We start from the raw sequence: 20,029 nt of genomic DNA on the forward strand, positions 1-20,029 counted from the left end.
TCTTTCCATGCTTGTCTGTGATAAGTCATTTTGCAGAATCTTTTCAATTGATAATTTTGAGGAGAGGCAAATAGATCTATGTCTGGGCTCCCCCATTTCTCTGTTATCATGCTGAAGACTTGTGGATTTAATTTCCACTCGTGAGGGTCCATAAAGTTTCTGCTTAAATCGCCTGCCAGAGTATTTTGCTTTCCTGGCAGGAATTGAGCTTGGAGATGTATTTTATAGGTCAAAGCTGTGCTCCACAGTGCCATGGCTAATCTGCAAAGGGGGTATGAGTGTGTGCCCCTTTGCTTATTTATATACCACATGACCGTGGTGTTGTCCGTCTTTATCAGTAGTTGTCCTGGATGAACTAAGTCCTTGAAGGCTGTTAGGGCATTTTGAACAGCTAGCAACTCTTTCAGGTTGATATGTAGATGCATTTGTTTTGGGGTCCATATGCCCTGAATGCATCTTCCTGCCATGTGGGCCCCCCAGGCATAATCTGATGTGTCTGTTAAGGTTTGGCTGGCAGGGGGTGGAGTGAAGGCCCGTCCCATGTTTTGGTGACATGCCTTTGCCCACCAATAAAACTCCTGTTGTAGGCAGAGTATGAGAGGAATCATTGTTTCCTGACTCTAAGAATGCTGACTCTATAAACTTTTTAGGTACCACTGAAGTTTCCTCATATGCAGTCTCTCATATGGAATCAGTAGGATGCAGGATGCCATGAATCCCAAAGCCTGCAGAATTTGTCTTGCAGATAACTGGGTTTTTGTCGCCATCAGTTTGAAGTAAGTAGTCAGTTGCCTTTGCTTGTCTGGCATGAGGTAAACCATCTGGGCAGTTGTATTCAAGCCTGCACCCAGGAATGTTATCTTTTGAGAGGGTACCAGTTGTGATTTCTTTTCGTTTATTGTGTACCCTAGGCATGTTAAAAGCCTTTTCGCAAACGCCAGGTGTTGAAGAAGAATGTCCTTGCTCTCTGCTTGAATGAGACAGTCGTCCAAGTAAGGGTATATTTGTATACTTTTTTGTCTGCAAAATGCAATTACTGGTGCCAGACACTTTGTGAAGACCCTGGGTGCAGTAGATATGCCAAAAGGCAGTGCACAGAATTGGTAATGCATTAAGCCAGCCTTGAATCTGAGGTATCTTCTGCATGATTGTCTTATTGGGAAATGCAGGTATGCCTCTTTTAGGCCTAATGTCACCAGCCAAGCATTCTTGCCCAGCATGGGCAGAAGCTGCTGTAAAGTCAGCATTTTGAATTTTGGAATGTCCAGGTATGTGTTCAAAATTGATAAATCCAGTATTGGCTGCCAGGCCTTGTCCTTTCTGGGTACCAAGAACAGTCTTGAGTAAAAACCTTGTCCTTTTTCCTGTTCTGGTACTGTCTAAATGGCCCCCATATCCATGAGGGACGTAACCTGTTTCTGTGCCTCTGCCCATTGATTTCTGGCCAGATCTGGCCAACCGTTTGCCATTGGCAGAGTGTGGAAATGGAATCTGTATCCCTGTGATACTATGTTTAGTACCCACTTGTCCTGGGTTATTAACTGCCAATTTTGAGCAAAAAATGCTAATTTTCCCCCTAAGGGTGCTGCCAAAAGATTAGTGCTTGGTGTAGGCAGAGGGAAGTCATTGGGACTGTTTTCTGTAGGTTTGCGCTTCATCTCCTCCAGATTTGGAGGTAGAAGCACCCCATTGCTTTGACCTGTATGAATCTTGCGCCTGGTATCTGGAACACTTAGGGAGTCTGGATTTGCCCCTTTGAGCTCCGTCTGACACAGGAAAGGACCAATTCTTTGTAGGCCAGTGTCTACTGAATCTTGGTGCCTGCACTTGTAAGAAGTCTTTAACAGTTTGCATAGACTTAGCTTTGTCTTCCATTTTCTTTAAAACCTCTTCTGCCTTAATACCAAACAGAGTATCATGCAGTAAAGGTGCATCTAGCAATTTAGCTTTAACATGATCAGGCAAAATTTGTTCCTTTAGCCAGGCATGCCTCCTAATCACAGACCCAGTAACTGCAGCCCTGCAGGAGGCCTCTAAGGAGTCAAAACTACATTGCAAAGTATGCTTTCCGACCTGTTCAGCTGCATGCAATAATTCCTGCAATTCTTTATTTTCTGCACATTCACAAATCAACACAATTTTCTGTTTCAGCAACCCCATAACATGTTACTTAAGCATATGAAATTGACAGTTTAAGGCTATGATTGCCAAGGTTGCATATGTATAAACCTTTTTTCCCCATCTGTCCAGTGCCCTTGAATCTCTTGCAGAGGGGGTAGGATTTTTTGCTGTTGAGGTCTTAACTCCCTTTGGACCCTGTGAAATAGTTTCTGGATCAGCAGCAGGGTTTCTAAATAAAAATTTATGTGAGTCAGGGACCCTGTAATATCTGTCAGGCTTACTGGAAGCCGGAGGTAAGGAGTCAAGGCTCAAGCTGGACTCCGAAAACACATCATCCACAATGTCTAAAACAGAGGGAATGGCTAAAGGCTTGTGCTGAGGGAGAAGAAGGAAATCCATGAGCCTTCTTTTGTGATTCAGAGAAATCTTGACTCTCCCAGTGAAAATGCTCCCTCAAAGTATGCAACGTTTCCCCAAATGAATAATCCTCAGGAGGAGAAGCAGATGGTATAGACTCCTCTGCATCAGAATCCTCATAGGGAGGTATAGATAATTCCTGATCAGAAGAGGAATCAGAAGAAACAGAAACCTGATCTGAAGATTCATAATCAGTGTCTTGCCTAGGCCTCTTATCTGGAGGGGGATGGGTACTCCTGATCAAGGTAATAAGGTCTTCAGCCATTTTGATCATCTGTTTTTTAGGCATAGAGGCCTGTGCACGTGGCTCATGCGTCATTTTTTTAGTTTTACAAGTTGCTTTTATCTTTGGTTTTGCAGCTGTCGTCGGTTTGATATACAAATGTTGAGGTCTGAACATACCCACAGAAGCCGGTGCCTGCTCAGCGGCTCCGGACCCATCCGAGGGAGAAGCATCTGTCGGTACAATACCTTGAGTATCTTGCGGCATGCCGGACTCCACATGCATGTCGGTAGAGGCCTGCGACTCGAAGGTAGTGGGTTATCAGGGGCTGCAAAAGCGCCTCACCGAGTACCGGCGAACCGGCGACTGGCTTAGGAGAAGCTTTGTTATCGGTTTTGGATCTCGACTGCCTTTCTCTGTCCTTTTCTTTGCGTTTTTTATGTACTCCAGTAGTCGGATTGCTATCCGACGACATTTCTGGGTAGTTAAATCTGTTTCCAAAATACTTTGAGGCAAAAATATACCGACGCTTAATAGCGCGTTGGTTAAATCTAGCACAAAACCGACAGCCAGGCACGTTGTGATCAGGGCCTAGGCAAGGAATACAGTATAAATGGAAATCCTTATGAGGTATTTGCTTCCCACAAGTAATACAATTATTAACTTTTTCTGACATCGGTATGGAGCAAGAAAAAAGTTTCCCCAACGGGGTACTTACCTTTAGTGAAGACTTCGGTTCTGAAACTCCAACTCGAATATTTCAGTAGTCGGCCGACCGGCACTTGCAAAATGCTTCTGCTTCGGGCACCGCACGGCAAGAAAGACTAAAGAAAATGGCGTCGGCTGCATGTTTTATACCACTGACAACCTGAAATCATGGAAGAGGAGACGGCAACCAACGGTTGGAATTCAGGCCAACTGAGGGCAAACTGCCAGCAGATTACCCAAATGTAATGACTGCAATAGTGAAATACAAAGAACATCTAGCAGGTTCAAAGCGTTTCTTGGTGAGACCTTGGAGTACCAATGTAAGATCCCAAGGAGGAGAAGGATCCTTGATCGGAGGCCCAAGATGAAAAACCCCTTTTAGAAAAGCACAACAAAGTTTGGAACAGGAAAAGACAGAAGAAAACCCAACTCCCTTCCCCACATGAAAATTTATGATAGCTGCAATTTGCACCTTTATGGTAGAAAAACTAGCTCCATCATGAAAAAGTGAGCATAGAAACGTAAGGACGACCAAGACTGAAGCTGAAAAGGGAGTCATATTCCTTTGTGAGGCCCAGATGGAAAACCTCTTCCATTTGCTACAATATATTTTCTTGGTGGAAGGCTTTTGAGAGGCAAGGATAATTTCACAGACAGGGGAGGGAAGCCTGGATTTTAGAAAAATCAATGAAGTGGAGAAACAAGTGGTTAGTTTGAGGCATCAAAGAGTGGGAATCTGTTCCAACGGATGGGAAAGGAGATCCTGTCTAAGATCCAGTATCCATGAAGGATAATTGCTGTGAGACCACAAAAGGGGGAACCATACCTGGGCAAGGCCAGTGAGAGGCAATGAGGATCAGATTGGTCTTCAACCTGCTGGCTTTCTGTAGAACTTTGGGTATCAGGGGAATTGGAGGACAAGCAGAAAGGAGACCCAGGGCCAATCGTGGACTAGGGTGTACCTGGGTCACTCCTTTGCAAGGGAGATCAGAGCAAAATACCTGTTGCACTTGTTGTTTAGGGAAGAGGCAAAATATTCGGAGCAAGACTGGCCCCATTGGCTGAAAATCTCCTTCATTACTGACTGGTTAAGGAACCAGACATGAGGACTTGATATCAACTGGCTCAAACTGTCCACCAAAATGTTGGATTCTCCCGGGATGTGCGTTCCAGTGAGAAAGCGGCTTGAAGTAATTTCCCATTCTCAAACCCTCATGACCTCTCTGCAGAGTTGGCAAGAAAGGGTTCCTCCCTACTTGTTGATGTACCATACCACCAACATATTGTCTGTCAAGACTGCAACTGTCCCTAGAAGAAGGCAGTCCTGAAAGGCTTGCAATCTATGAAGAACCACCCTCATCTCCAGGACTTTTATGTGCAATTTGGTCTCTGTGGGGGACCATGTGCCTTGGATCATCTTTCCCTGAAAATGCCTCCCCACCCCAACAAGGAGGTGTCTATGGTCACTGAGGCCAATGGAAGAGGGAGAATGAAGTGTCTGTAATCTTCCACCACTGCAGGTGACACCTGCAAATCGGAGTAAGCTTGACTGGAGTTGATAATGGGTGACACTAAATGGACCATTGTACTGACAGAGTTCACTGGAGCACTCGCTTAAAGAACCTGGCTAAGGGCATTATAAGAATGGCGGCCGACATGGAACCTAAGGTTATGAGAACTATGTGAGCTGGAGGAGATGGTAGGCATTGAACCTGCTGCCTCAGAGATGTTATTCTCTGTAAAGGTAGGGCTGCAACTTGCGTGACCCTGTTCAATTGAGTCTTCATGAATTTGAGGTCCTGTAATTGGGTCATTTTGGATTCTGTCATGATCGCTGTAATTCTCAGGTGGCGGAATAGGCGTAACATCACCTGAATCGGCTGGAGTAGTTGATGCCTTGTGTGTGCCATTAGGAGCCAATCATTCAGGTAGAAACACCTGGAATCCTTGCAGACGGAGGTGCGCTGCAACTACTGCCATTCATTTGGTGAACACCTGGGGGCAGTAGTGAGGCTAAAGGGCAGTACTCTGAATTGGTAATGACTGGCCCCCATCCAGAAGTGTAGATATCTCCTGCAGCCCCTGTCTATTTTGATATTATAGTATTCGTCCTGGAGATCTACTGAGCACATCCAATCATCCTTGCGCAGGAGAGGCAGAATGGACTGTACTGTAACCATGCGCAACTTTGTAATCTTGGCAAACAGATTCAAACTTCTCAGATCCAGGAGGGGTCGAAAGTCCCTGGTCTTCTTTGGTACCAAAAAGAAGTGCGAGTAAGTTCAACATCCTAGTTGTTTGGTTAGGACCCGCTGGATGACTCTTTTGTCTGGAAGATTTTGTACTTCTAAGAAGGGCACTCTCACTCTGAATGGATGGCACGTTGGGGAGATGCTCCCGAGTGCAGGGAGGAGGAAGAAAAAAGGGAATATAGTAACCTCTGGAAATTATGTTTAACACCCAGGAGTCATTTGTTATGTCTGTCCAGACTCCTGGGTGTAAGGATAATCTGTCCCCGAATACCTCTAGAGTAGGACAGTCAGGCAACGCTTCAGGAGCGCTGAAAGGGCCTGTCAGAGAAGGTTTCCCTGAAGCCCTGGTTCTGTGGACCCCTCTCCCTCTGAGTCAGCATCTACCACTGAATCCTCTCCCTCTGCCTCTAGAAGAGAATTCATCTTGTGAATCAGCAAAGGGCTCTTGGGATTTACAGAACAACATCTTCTTCCACTCCATTGGTTCCTGGAAAAGATCTGTTGGGGGGAAGAAAACTTGATCCCTACGACAGATAAGGTCTTCCCCTCCTGTTCACTGCGGGTAAGAGTCTCCTTAACTGACAGTCCAAACAAGGAGGAACTGTCAAAATGGATGTTAATCAATGACGCCCTGAAGGGGTCCACAAACCTGCACAGTCTCATCCAGGCATGTCTCATAAGAGCTATGCCAGAAGCAGCCTCTCAAGAGGTACCCTCCACCACATGGGAGATTAGCTATAGAAGCCACAGTGTTCAGCTGTGTGGAAACCTTCTTTAAGTTTTTCTCTGACAGCAACTGCCTCAGAGAGGTGGAGATTTTCTTCACCAAGTCTCTCTGGAGGGATGTGATATGTGCCAGAAAATTCAATGCTCTCGGTGAAAAAGTGGCTGAGGCATACATCCACTTCCCATGTCTGCCCATGGCCCCGAGACTCTTTGTTGGGGGTGGACAGTAGAGCTCTGTTCAATGAGCTCTTTCTTGGTGGCTGCTGACACTACAATGGCATCAACCGGGGCACCTTTACTCCAGAAGGGACAATCCTGAGGGGGACTAAGGTATAATCCACGTGCTTCAGGATTGGTTCCATGGTGTCAGGCTCCTTCCAAGCCAGGCGGGCGATGAAGACAGTAAGTTGGTCCACCGGTGGGGTCACCCAGGATGTAGATGGTCCCATCCTGAATGTCTCCAGGAACAAGGACTCCTACTAGGAAGGGGCTGGGAAGACCATCCACCCTTTTGTTTTATGATTTCTAAGATATCTCCAAAGCAGATATAGTCGGGTGGAGATCGGGGGACCCTTACCCTTCAAATTGGTGCCCTCTGTTAGTGACTCCAAGGGGGAGTCCATGTGCTTCCTCTTTCACAGATGATTCTGAGGGACCTCCTCTGCAGGGTACTCAGGGAAGTACTTGGAAGACAAGGGAACACCTTGCTGAGGTGTAGGCTCTCTGGGAGGGGCTGGCCATGGTTTGGATGGATGGCAGCAAAGCTTTCATCCACAGAGGACTGGGTAGGCCCTGGAGGAGGAGGGACAGTCTCTCATGGCATTGAGAAAGCCCTTTCGATGCTACCTGGAATGCCAAGGATGTTGGGAGAACCTGCCCCCCCAGACCCAGAGATAGAAGCCCCTAAGGGAGAAAGAGAAGAGGCTACCTCAGATCCAACATCACCAGAAGGCACCAGATCAGAGATGTCAGAGGCCAAATCCTCCAGCAGAAGGGACAGCTCCGAAACGGTTGGCACCAACACCAACCCAGAGGACCCAGCATCTACCCTTTGGATTCGGGACCCACTCTGCTCCGACAGAATTGGGGCCGAGCCAGTCTGGGACCCTGTCAGAGCCGGGGAATGAGGTATCCCATGATCAAACACCAGTCCACTTGGGATTACCATGTCCTGCAGCTCCGAAGCTGAGGACTGGATCAGAGAAGTAGGTTACAGCATCAGGGTCAGAGTTCTCACAGATCCAGCATGGGTCAGAGAAGGCAAAATCCCCAGCTGGATTTGGGTTTTGAGGAAACTCCTCGTTATCTAATCCATATCAGAGTTGGAGAGCTGAAAAGACTGAGAGGACAGGGAAGAATGAGTCGACCAAATCGGTGACATGCTTGGCTGGGTGGTCTGAGCTGGTGAGGGGGAATTCTTCCAATGCAGAGTATGACTCCAAGATCTACGATCTGGGTGAATGTGACTCAGAGTCCGCTGCTGAGACAAGAGCTGCGGATTTGTATGACTTCTGATGGCTCAGAGTGGCTGCTCGGACCCAAGGTCACAGGATCTGGCAGAGCAGATGTTTGGCTGATGTCAACTCCCCCAGATCGGAGAGGCCTCTCCGATCGGGAGAGAAGCGAGGGCAGAATAAATCCAATGTAGATGGATCTGAAATCTTGCTGCAGTTTTTAGATGTTGAAGCCAATGTCTCCGGGGAAGCAGAGGGGGCCCACTTCTTTTGAATAAAGTCTGGACTCCAGAGGAGGGAAGAAGCCCTCTTAAAATAAGATTGTTCCTCTCATTGGGGAGGGCCTGGACATTGAAGGCTGAGCAGATGCCACACAGCATCTTCAAGTGCCCTGGACCCAAGCAATAAACGCATCTCTTGTGGGCATCTCTTAAAGCCAGAGGGTTTTTGTCTGGCTTGTCTGCCATGCTGAAGAAAAGCACTCATACTAGCACTACTCATACACTCAGTCACCACCAACTACACATTAAACCTACAACTACAAAATAGTGGGAAAATTTTTTTTTCTTCTGATTTTAAAGAAAGTGAAACAGGAAAGGAGAAGGGGAATATAGAAAAACAGAAAAGTGGGAAGAACCCTAACGCCAGCGAAAACTGCAGGAAACCCTGCCTAATGGAAAGGGAGGTTATATCTAAAAATAAACTAAATTACTGAAAGGAAGAAAAATTCTAACTTTCAAGAAGAGATAACACAAAACTTGAACTTAACTGGAGAGAGGCTCGCAATCGTGCCTGTCCGGAATGGCAGCAAACTAGATCTGAGGATATGAAGAGGAGTGAGGCTCGGATCATATGTTTGTAAGAAATGGCACAGTTGGGTCTGAGAATGGATCCAAAGACCCATTCATGATGCATAAAGAAATGGACATGAGATCACATTTTATACATTGAGAGACAAATATACACAGACCCACACGAATCCTTAACTGTAATATTCCACAAAACAGGCAATACTGTTTCATAGGCTGCATTTCATTTAAGCTTTCTGTTCCTGTTTTGCCAAAAAAGTGCATTTTGCCAATATCCTTGTAAATAAACTTGAAAAACTGAAGACTAAAGTGCTTCTTCAACTTCTACTGCACAGAAATACCACAAATGACATCCTGTATTAGCGAAGTCTAGTGTAGTCCATAAAATGCAAATTGTAAAATACACAACTTTGTTGCAAGACTGAATGAAACTGTAAACTTTACTAAACATTGCAATTTACCAAAAAAAGCTTTATACACACCTGACGTTTTTCCACAGCAAGCTCTTCTTTGTCACTGTCACTTTGGACATCAGCAAAGTGACCATCATTATCACCTTCTTCAGCCTAGAAATAGAGAAAGGTAATAAATAGAAAGGATAATGCTAAAGTTGACTGCTATTCTCTGACAGAAATGGCTTCAATTGGACTAAGTAATCCTGTTTCATTAAAATGACATGAAAATAAGCAAATTCAAAGCACATAAAACCTTGGGATGTCACAACTGGTAACAGTTGCATTCCCAAAGCTATAAAATACCTAAACATGTTTTTGCAGCGACCCCCTGCACACTATGATGTGCTGGCGTGCCTATAGTTATCCACAGTCTGACAAACTTGGAGAAGGTGACAAAAAAAAAAAAACTCACCTTCTCCTTCTTCTGTGACTCACATTTATGTTTTTTTTAATTAATATTTGATGACTGAGTGGCTGGGCTGATCTTCTGACCCTTTTCAATGAAGACTCTTGAGAAGCAATAGAAATAATAGGCTCACACGTAGTTACTAGGTATGCGGTCCAGAAGACTACTGTGGAGCCCAGCCTAATTTACCAATTGCCCCAAAGCATTCTCTGGTTAACTGACTTGCTCAAGGTCACAGGAAGCAGCTTTTTAACAACGCAATCCACTGTGCTAACTTCCAGACAACTACATTTAAATATTTACAGTAGAGCAGTATATTTACAAGTACTTAATTTCAGTTATGTGATTAAACATTACTAGATAATTAACATGAACATAAGCAAAACAGAATACAGAGCCATCACTTTCAATAGCACAAGTCAAGCTAGCCACTAAAGAATACCTGTTAAGCCAATGGACCTGCCTCTGTACCCACCCCCCCCTTAGACAGCTCATCAGCCCTAACTGCACACCTCTGTCTGCTCCCAATCTGTGTAACTTTCTTTAACTCTCTAGACCTTGTCTCATGTTAACTTCTCTATCCTAGGCACATTACATGATTCTTATCTGCATAATGTAAGATTTTACGTCTGGTGACAAAACTATTGTTAGTCCTTCTAAATGATGTAGGATTCTGAATCTTGACAGACATAATGATTAGTTTACTGTAGTAAATCCTTGTTTTTTTATGTATATGTTGCTTTGAATATTTTCTGTGAACCAGTTGTTGATTGTTTACTTAAATTTGTAAGTTATAATCTGTGGAACATGTGGAGCTTTAGTCCCCTAACCTCCACTGAAAAAGTGCTACTAAGCTCTGTCGGAAACCCAGTCAACAAATGTAAAATAAATAAATAATGCTTAACATCCAAGTTTTATCCAAAGTCCCTGAAGCATGAAAATTCAGATATTTTCAGATTTCTTTCACTTTGACTTAACACAACTCCATGTTTCTTGTCTTCTTACCTATATCTGTTGGTTATGTGGTAGCCTTCTGATCCTTATGTACACAGCTGACTTCTTATATCACTGTTAAACGTACTACACACAACATTTTTTCTGAAACTGCAGTGCAGACGTAAGACACAGAATGCCTGCTTCCAGACCTACAGCTCTGAGGTGCACACATTTAACTCCCCCTCATGGCCTGGTGTGTGTGTGTGTGTGTGTGTGTGTGTGTGTGTGTGTGTGTGTGTGTGTGTGGGTGTGTGTGTTGAGAGTTAACTTATGTATGTTTGAATCTTCAGCTGTGGACTGGGCCTTGTAACTACATACCACAAAAATACAGTATCATAGTAAGTGCTGGTGTAAGAGTTCTTGAGCGAACCCTGGAGCTATAAGGTGGAAACCGGTCTACCAAGAACACCGTCACATGCAGAACAGTAATTTTCTTATTAAAGCCATTCTGCCAACACCGGCTTGTCACCTGGAATTCAAAACTTAATTTGCAATTTATAATGTGGAAATGGTCTACCATGTTTTCTGATGAAATATAAAAGGAGTCTTGGCATCTACTTTTGCTCTCTCATTGTAAGTGTCTGAAATATAGTTTTGGAATGAACCCTGCTATTTTTAAATTTCTTCAAGTCTTTTGGGTTTCTAATACCATGACAGGAATGGACCTCATTCCTTAGTCAAAATATGATTAAAGTTCATAAAATTTGTATTGTTTCAATCTTTGATGCTAGTCAGAAGTGCTCTTCGCAGCACCCATAATGTGCCCAGTAATGACTCCTCCTCTGCAACTCATACAGAGTTATAAATATCAGTAACATATCTAAGTATGAATGTAAATTCTTACAGCATCACCCTAAACACTGGAATCCCACAAGGTTGCGTACTCAATCCACTTCTTTTCTCAATTCTAACACATGACTGCACAGCTACACATCAGTCAAAAAGAATCATCAAATTTGCAGATGACACTACAGTAATCAGCCTTATCAAGATGAAAGACGAGGGGGCCTACAGGGAGGAGGTGAACCATCTCATTCATTGGTGAAATGACAACAACTTAGCGCTAAATGTTGGGAACATCAAAGAAATCATCACTGATTCTTGGAAGGAGAATAAGCCACACACCCCTATCATCATCAATGGCACCGCAGTGGAGAGAGTAAATAGCACCAAATTCCTAGGGGTACATATCTCATAAGACCCAAGTTGGTTCACAAACATTTCCTAGCTTATAAAGAGAGCCCAATAATGTCTCCACTTTCTCAGGAGACTTTGTAAGAGCTGACCTCCCCCCTCAGGTCCTACTCACCTTCTACATAGCCATGACTGACATTGTCTGGTATGGAAAAAGTACAGTTGTGTACACTTACCATAAATGTAGATGTTCGAGTGTATTCACTGTTGCAGTCATTACATTTGGGTAATCTGCTGGCAGGTTGCCCTCAGTCGGCCTGAATAACAAAGTCTTGGGTCCTGCGTCGGTTGCTGTCTCCTTTTCCATGACGTCAGGTCATCAGGGGTATAAAACATGCAGCCGACGCCATTTTATTCAGTTTTTCTTGCCCCAGATGTCAGGTGCCCCCCAAATAGGGAGCAAAAATATAAATAGAAATAAACAGTAAATATATAAATGCACTTTTAGAAACATAAACTTTACCTTCAACTAAAAGCAAATACACCACAAAGGCTTTTGAGTATAGTGAAGGAAAGAAAAGGTATAGAAAGGGGATGGTTGGTTGGTAACCCGGACTGAAACAGTGAACACACTTGAACATCTACATTTATGGTAAGTGTACGCAACTGTACTATGTTCTTCGTGTTTCACTGTTGCAGTCATTACATTTGGGTAGAATCCCAAAGCTATGGATGGGAGGATGGAACTAAACAGCTTTAGGAGTGGCTATAAGGCCCTGCAGGACTGCAGTGGCAAAGCCTGCCCTGGATTTAGAGAAGAGAGGTAAATGATAATGCATTGTGAAGGTATGAACACAGCTCCAAGTAGCAGCTTCTAGAATGTCTTTGGTTGGGACCCCTCTGAGAAAAGCTGCTGAAGTAGAGGCAGCCCTGGTGGAATGGATCTGATCCCCTTGGGCACAGGTTTACCATGGTGCAAATAGCAGAAACAAATGCAGTGGCTTATCCATTTAGAAATAGTCTGCTTTGATATAGCCTTCCCCTCTGACCCTGCAGCAAATGCTACAAGTAGTTGCTCAGACTTTCTTAGAGATTTGGTCCTATTGAAGTAGAATCATAGTTGTCTATTGTGTACATCCAATGAATGCAGAATCCGGTCCCCCTTGTTCTGCGGCTTTGAGTAAAATATTGGCAGGTGAATGGTCTGGTTAAGAGCCACATTGGATACCACCTTAGGCATAAAATGATTGGTCCTGAGGGACACCCTGTCCAGGTAAAATATAATAAAAGGCTCCACTGCCATGAGAGCCTGTAGTTCCGAAACCATTCTTGCTGAAATGACTGCCAAAAGAAAAACTGTTTTCCAAGATAGAAATTTTATATCCGCAGTAGCTGCTGGTTCGAAAGGAGGCAGGGTGAGTTTTTCCAGCATAAAATTGAGGTCTCATGCAGGAGATGGTGCTCTTCTGGGAGGCCTTCAATTTTTGGTCCCTCTAAGATACTGTTTAAGCAGTGGATGAGAAAAGAGGGGAGGCTCTGTGTGGTAATGAGCCGAGATGGCAGAGGCATGGATTTTTATTGAAGAAAAAGATAGGCCCTTGTCAAGCATCTCAGTCAAATATTGCAAAATCTGAGGAATATTGGGCTTTGCTGTGTCTATTCCTTGTGCTTGGTTCCAAGCACAGAATCTCTTCCATTTATCAGCATAAGATTTTCTAGTACTAGGCCTTCTGGCTTCCAAAATGACATCCATCACAGATTTACTGAGAGGTGTTGTTTGAATAATTAGTTGATTAGCCATGCTGCAAGATTCAGAGTTTGGAGCTGATTGTGCAGAATTTGATAGTTCAGTTGAGACAGTAGATGAGGTATTTGAGGCAAGTACCATGGAGGAAGGTGAGACATATTCCTTAGAAGAGGGTACTAGTGCTGGCAAGGCCAGTCCGCAGCAATTAGGATCATTTTTGTTTTTTCCTGTCTGACTTTTAGTAAGACCTTGGAGAGTAGAGGCAGAGGGGGAAAGGCATAGACGGATTGGTTTTTCCAGCTGAAAGATAGCGCATTCACTTTCCATGCTTTTTTGTGATGAGTTCTTGTGCAGAATTTGTCCAACTAATAATGTTGGGGAGAGGCAAACAGATCTATGTCTGGGCTCCCCCATTTCTGTGTTAACATGCCGAAGATTTGTGGATCCAGTTTCCATTCGTGCAGGTCCATAAGATTTCTGCTTAGGTCGTCTGCCACAGTATTTTGCTTTCCTGACAGGAATTGAGCTTGAAGATGTATTTGGTAAGTCAAGGCTGTGTTCCACAAATCCATGGCTAGTCTGCAAAGGGGGTAGGAATGTGTATCCCCCTGCTTGTTTATGTACCACATAACTGTGGTGTTGTCCGTCTTTATCAGTAGTTGTCCTGGATGAAGTAAGTCCTTGAAGGCTGCCAGGGCATTCTGAACAGCTAGCATCTCTTTCTGGTTGATATGCAGATGCATTTGGTTTGGGCTCCATTTGCCCTGAATGCATCTCCCTGCCAGGTGAGCCCCCCCCAAGCATAGTCGGATGTGTCTGTAGTTAGGGTTTGGGTGGCAAGGGGTAGAGTGAATAATAGTCCCTTGTTTTGGTGACATGTCTCTGCCCACCAAAGAAACTCCTGTTGTAGGCAGGGAATGGGAGGGATCATTATTTCCAGGCTGTGAAAATGTTGACTCCATAAACATTTTAGGTACCACTGAAGTTTCCCAAAGCCTGCAGAATTTGTCTTGCAGATAACTGGGTTTTTATTGCCATTTGTTTGAAGTATGTTGTCAGTTGACTTTGTCTGGCATGAGGTAAGCCATCTGGGCAGTTGTATTCAAGTTTGCACCCAGGAATGTAATTATTTGAGAGGGTACCAGTTGTGATTTCTTTTCGTTTATGATGTACCCTAGGCATGCTAGAAGCCTTTTTACAAATGCCAGATGTTGAAGAAGAGTGTTCTTGTCCTCTGCTTGAATGAGACAATCGTCCAGATAAGGATAAATTTGAAAGCTTCTTTGTCTGCAGAATGCAATTACTGGTGCCAGGCACTTTGTAAAGACCCTGGGCGCAGTAAATAAGCCAAAAGGCAGTGCAGATAATTGGTAATGCAAAAAACCTGCTTTGAAGCGGAGGTATCTTATGCACAACTCCCTTATTGGGATATGCAGGTATGCCTCTTTTAAGTCTAGAGTTACTAACCAAGCATTCCTGCCTAGCATAGGCAGTAGCTGTTGTAAAGTCAGCATTTTGAATTTTGGAATGTCCAGGAACGTGTTCAGAATCGATAAGTCCAGTACTAGACGCCAGGGATTGTCTTTTCTGGGTACCAGGAAAAGTCTTGAATAAAATCCTTATCCTTTTTCCTTTTCTGGTATCAGATGAATAGCCCCCATATCCATGAGGGACATGACTTGTTTCTGGGCCTCTGCCCACTGGTTTTGTGGCAGATCTGGCCATCCGTTTGGAATTGACAAAGTACGGAAATGAAATCTGTACCCCTGGGATACTATGTTTAATACCCACTTGCCCTGGGTAATTAACTGACAATTTTGAGCATGAAGTGCTAGTTTTCCCCCCAACTAAGTGCTTGGAGATGGTAGAGGAAAGTCATGGAGACTGCTTACTATAGGGTTGTGCTTTGTTTCCTCCAGATTTGGAGGTGGAGGCACCCCATTGCTTTGACCTGTAAGAACCCTGTGATTGGTATCTGGAGCCTTCTGAGTGCCTGGATTTGCCCTGAGTGGCTCTGTTGGACACAGGAAACGACCAATTCTTAGTAGGCCAGTGCCTACTGAACCTGGGTGGCTGCACTTGCAAGAAATCTTTTACAGTTTGCATAGATTTAGCATTGTCTTCCATTTTCTTTAAAACCTCTTCTGCCTTATTACCATACAGAGTATCATGCTGCAAAGGGGCATCCAACAATTTAGCTTTAACATGATCAGGCAGATTTTGCTCCTTGAGCCAGGCATGCCTTCTTATCACAGATCCAGTAACAGCGGCCCTACAAATATTGCAAAGTATGCTTTCCAATCTGTTCTGCTGAATGCAATAAATCCTGTAACTCTTTATTTTCCACACAATCAGAAATCATGCATTGTTTAGACATAGAGGTTGTTTTTGACCTTGTTTTTGTTGCTGGCGTCGGTTTAATATAAAAATGTTGAGATCTGAAAACACCCTCAGAAGCTGGTGCCTGCTCAGCGGCTCCGGACCCATCCAAGGGAGAGACATCCACGGGTTCAATACTTTGAGAATCTCACGGCATACCGGACTCCGAATGGATCTCAGTAGAGGCCTGCGACTCAAAAGTAGTGGGTATCAGGGGCTGCGAAAGCGCCTCAAAGAGTACCGGCGAACCAGCGAATGGCTTAGGAGAAGCTTTGTCATTGGTTTTGGACCTCGACGGTCTGTCTCTGTCTTTTTCTTTGTGTTTTTTATGAACTCCGGTAGTAGGATTGCTAACCGATGACATTTCAGGATAATTAAATCTTGAACCAAAATATTTAGAAGCAAAAATATACTGACGCTTAATAGTGCATTGGTTAAATCTAGCACAAAACTGACAGCAAGGCACATTGTGATCAGGGCCTAGGCAGGGAATACAGTACAAATGAAAATCCTTATGAGGTATTTGCTTCCCACAAGTAATGCAATTATTAACTTTTACTGACATCGGTAAGGAGCAAGAAAAAGTTTCCCCAATGGGGTACTTAGCTTTAGTTAAGACTTTGGTTCTGAAACTAGAGTACAAAAATTTCAGGAGTCGGCTGACCGACACTTGCAAAAGTACAGTTTTGTACCTACCATAAATGTAGATGTTCGAGTGGTTATACTGCTGCAGTCATCACACTTGGGTTATCCTGTCGGCAGGCGGTCCTGCAGTCGGCCGAATCCCAAAGTCTTGGTCCAGAGTTGGTTGTCGTTGCCTCTTCCCTGACGTCAGTGTGACAGGGGTACAAAAGAGACAGCCGACACCATTTTCTTCAGTTTTTCTTGCCCCAGATGTCAGGTGCCCCCAAGTAGGAAGGCAATACAATAGCTATGCAACAATACCTTAGTAGATAAGCAATAGTACTAGCTGTTAGCAAATACACCATATAGACATGCATCCAATAGATTGAAGTACATGGAGTTGTAACCAACACCCTGGTATGTAGAGGGGATGGAGGGAGGGTAACCTGGACTGCAGCAGTATAACCACTCGAACATCTACATTTATGGTAGGTACAAAACTGTACTATGTTCATCGTGCTATACTGCTGCAGTCATCACACTTGGGTAGAATCCCAAAGCTATGGAAGGGTGGCTGGTACTAAACTGGGTTAGGTGATGCTAGGATGCCCTGCAGAACTGCAGTGGCAAAACCAGCCCTGGTTTTGGAGTATAATGGAAGGTTGTAGTGCTTGGTAAAGGTGTGCACTGAACTCCAAGTAGCTGCCTCCAGAATGTCTTTGGTTGGAACCCCTCTGAGAAAGGCTGCTGAGGTTGCAGTAGCCCTGGTAGAATGGGATCTAATATTGACAGGCACTGCCTTCCCATGGTAGAAGTAGCAAAAGCAGATTCAATGTGCTATCCATTTGGAGATGGTCTGTTTTGAAATAGCCTTTCCTTGTGAACCTGCAGCATATGATACAAAGAGTTGGTCAGTTTTTCTGAAGATCTTTGTCTTATCTAAATAGTAACGTAGCTGTCTGTGAATGTCCAAAGAGTGAAGGAGTCTTTCTCCTTTATTCTGTGGGTTAGGATAAAAGGTCTGATTCAAAGCCACACTGGATACTACCTTGGGCATGAAGGTAGGGTTAGTTCGTAAAGAGACTCTGTCTTGATGGAAGATGAGGAAAGGTTCCACTGCCATAAGTGCCTGTAGTTCTGAGACCCTGCGTGCTGAGGTAATAGCCAGTAACAAGGCTGTTTTCCAAGACAAGTATTGTAGTTCTGCTGAGAATGCTGGTTCAAAAGGAGGTAGTGTTAACTTTTCTAAAACAAAGTTCAGGTCCCAAGTTGGTGTTGGTGGTTTTCTGGGGGGGTCTTATATTCTTAGCCCCTCTGAGAAACTGCCTAAGTAAAGCGTGTGAGAAAATTGGGGGATCCGTATTTTATTAAGCTGAAATGGCTGAAGCATGGATCTTAATGGAGGAGAAGGAAAGGCCTTTGTGTAGCATCTCAGTTAGGTATTGCAGTATGTGAGGTGTGAGGAATGTTTGGAATCCAAGGATTTTGACCTTTAGCCTGGTGCCATGCACAAAATCTTTTCCATTTGTCTGAGTAAGTCTTCCTGGTGCTGGGCCTCCTGGCCTCCATAATTACATTCAGGACGTCCTTTGAGAGAAGTGTTGATTGATAATTTAAGGAATTCTCCATGCAGCTAAGTTTAAAGTTCTGAGCTGGCTGTGACGGGTTTGATAGTTTTTCTGAGTCAACAGTAGTGGGAACTGAGGCAAGATCCATGGAGGACTGTGAGTCAAGTTCCTTAGTAATGGGTACCAGTGCTGGCATGGCCAGTCCGGAGCAATAAGGATCATTTGTGGTCTCTCTGATCTGACCTTCAATAATACCTTGGTCAATAGAGGTAGTGGAGGGAAGGCATAGACTGTCAGTGTTGTCCAACTGAATGATAGAGCGTCCACTTTCCAGGCTAGGGAGTGATAAGTCCTTGTGCAGAATTTTTGTAATTGGCAATTGTTGGGGGAGGCAAATAGATCTATGTCTGGACATCCTCATCTTTGAGTTATCATTGAATATACTTGTGGGTGTATTCTCCACTCGTGAGGGTCTGCCATGTTTCTGCTTAATTCGTCTGCCAATATGTTTTCCTTTCCTGGCAGGAATTGTGCTTGTAGTTGTACTTGGTAGGTCAAAGCTGTGTTCCATAAGGTCATAGCCTGTCTGCATAAAGGGTAGGAGTGTGTTCCTCCCTGTTTGTTTATGTACCACATAACTGTGGTGTTGTCTGTCCTTATTAGAAGTTGTCCTGGATGCAAGAGGTCCTTGAAGGCTGTCAGTGCATTTTGCACAGCTAGCATCTCCTTTTGGTTGATGTGAAGATGCATTTGTTTTGCAGACCATTTGCCCTGTAGGCACTGTCCTGCTATGTGTGCCCAGAATATTATATGTTGAGAGGGTATTAGTTTATGCAAGAGGTCCTGCACAGCTAGCATCTCCTTTTGGTTGATGTGAAGATGCATTTGTTTTGCAGACCATTTGCCCTGTATATGCAGCTTTGCATATGGGATTAGTTGAATGCATGATGCCATTAACCCCAATGCCTGAAAAGCCAGATGCTGTAATGATATGGATAAATTTGTATTCAGAGAATTGATAATGCATTGTACCTGCCAAAAATCTGAGGTATCTTCTGCAATCTTGTCTGATAGGGACATGCAGGTATGCCTCTTTGAGGTCCAACGTTACCAGCCAAGACTCATTGCCCAGCATGGGAAGGAGCTGCTGTAGTGTGAGGATTTTGAATTTGGGTACCTCCAGGTATGTGTTCAGAATTGAGAGGTCTAAGATGGGCCTCCAGGCTTTGTCCTTTCTTGGGACTAGAAACAGTCTTGAGTAAAAATCTTGACCTTGCTCTTTTGTAGGTACCTTTTGAATTGCTTTCATATCCATGAGAGCTGAAATTTGCATTTGAGCCTCTGCTCATTGGTTTGGAGGCAGATTTGGCATGCCCTCTCATCCGAGGTAAAGTGTGGAAATGAAATCTGTAGCCTCGGGTAATAATGTCCAGAATCCATTTGTCCTTTGTTATGATGCGCCAATTTTGTGGAAATAGAGCCAGTTTCCCTCCCAAAGGTGCTGCCAGGGCAATTTTGCTTGGCAGGCTTAGGGGGAAGTCATTGTGTTTGTTTCCTGAAGGGTTGAGATCTTTCGTCTCCACCTCTTTGAGTTGCTGTATGCCATTGTCTAGGCCTGAAAGAACCTTGTGGCTGGCCTCTGCCCCTTGGGCGTCTGTACCTACCTCTTTGAGGTCTGTCTGATGCAGGAAAGGACCAGTTTTTTGATGGCCAGTTTTTGCTGAAACGAGGAGGTTGTACCTGTAGAAAATCTTTAACGGTTTGCATAGATTTTGCCTTTTCTTCCATTTTCTTCAAAACTTCCTCTGCTTTGACACCAAATAACACATCTTTCTGCAATAGGGCATCCAATAACTTTGCTTTGACATGTTCTGGTAAGGTTTGTTCTTTAAGCCAAGCATGCCTATGTATGACAGACCCTGTGACAGCTGCTCTACATGAGGCTTCCAATGAATCAAAACCACACTGTAAGGTATGGTTTTCCCACCTGTTCTCCTGCATGCAGCAAAT

General features: G+C 44.2%; 1 protein-coding gene across 1 annotated transcript in view; it reads right to left on the minus strand.

The window, feature by feature from the left end:
* FBXO9 (F-box protein 9) overlaps positions 1-20,029 on the minus strand; it is a 1,636,589-nt gene that overhangs the window by 1,510,215 nt on the left and 106,345 nt on the right. Inside the window, exon 2 of the mRNA XM_044063757.1 lies at positions 9,193-9,276. Coding sequence (XP_043919692.1) covers positions 9,193-9,276 — 84 coding nt within the window. The remainder of the gene's footprint in view (positions 1-9,192; positions 9,277-20,029) is intronic.

The sequence above is a fragment of the Protopterus annectens genome, chromosome 2.part2 (genome assembly GCF_019279795.1).
Source record: "Protopterus annectens isolate FY-2018-M chromosome 2.part2, PAN1.0, whole genome shotgun sequence".
NCBI classification, from domain to species: Eukaryota; Metazoa; Chordata; order Ceratodontiformes; family Protopteridae; genus Protopterus; species Protopterus annectens.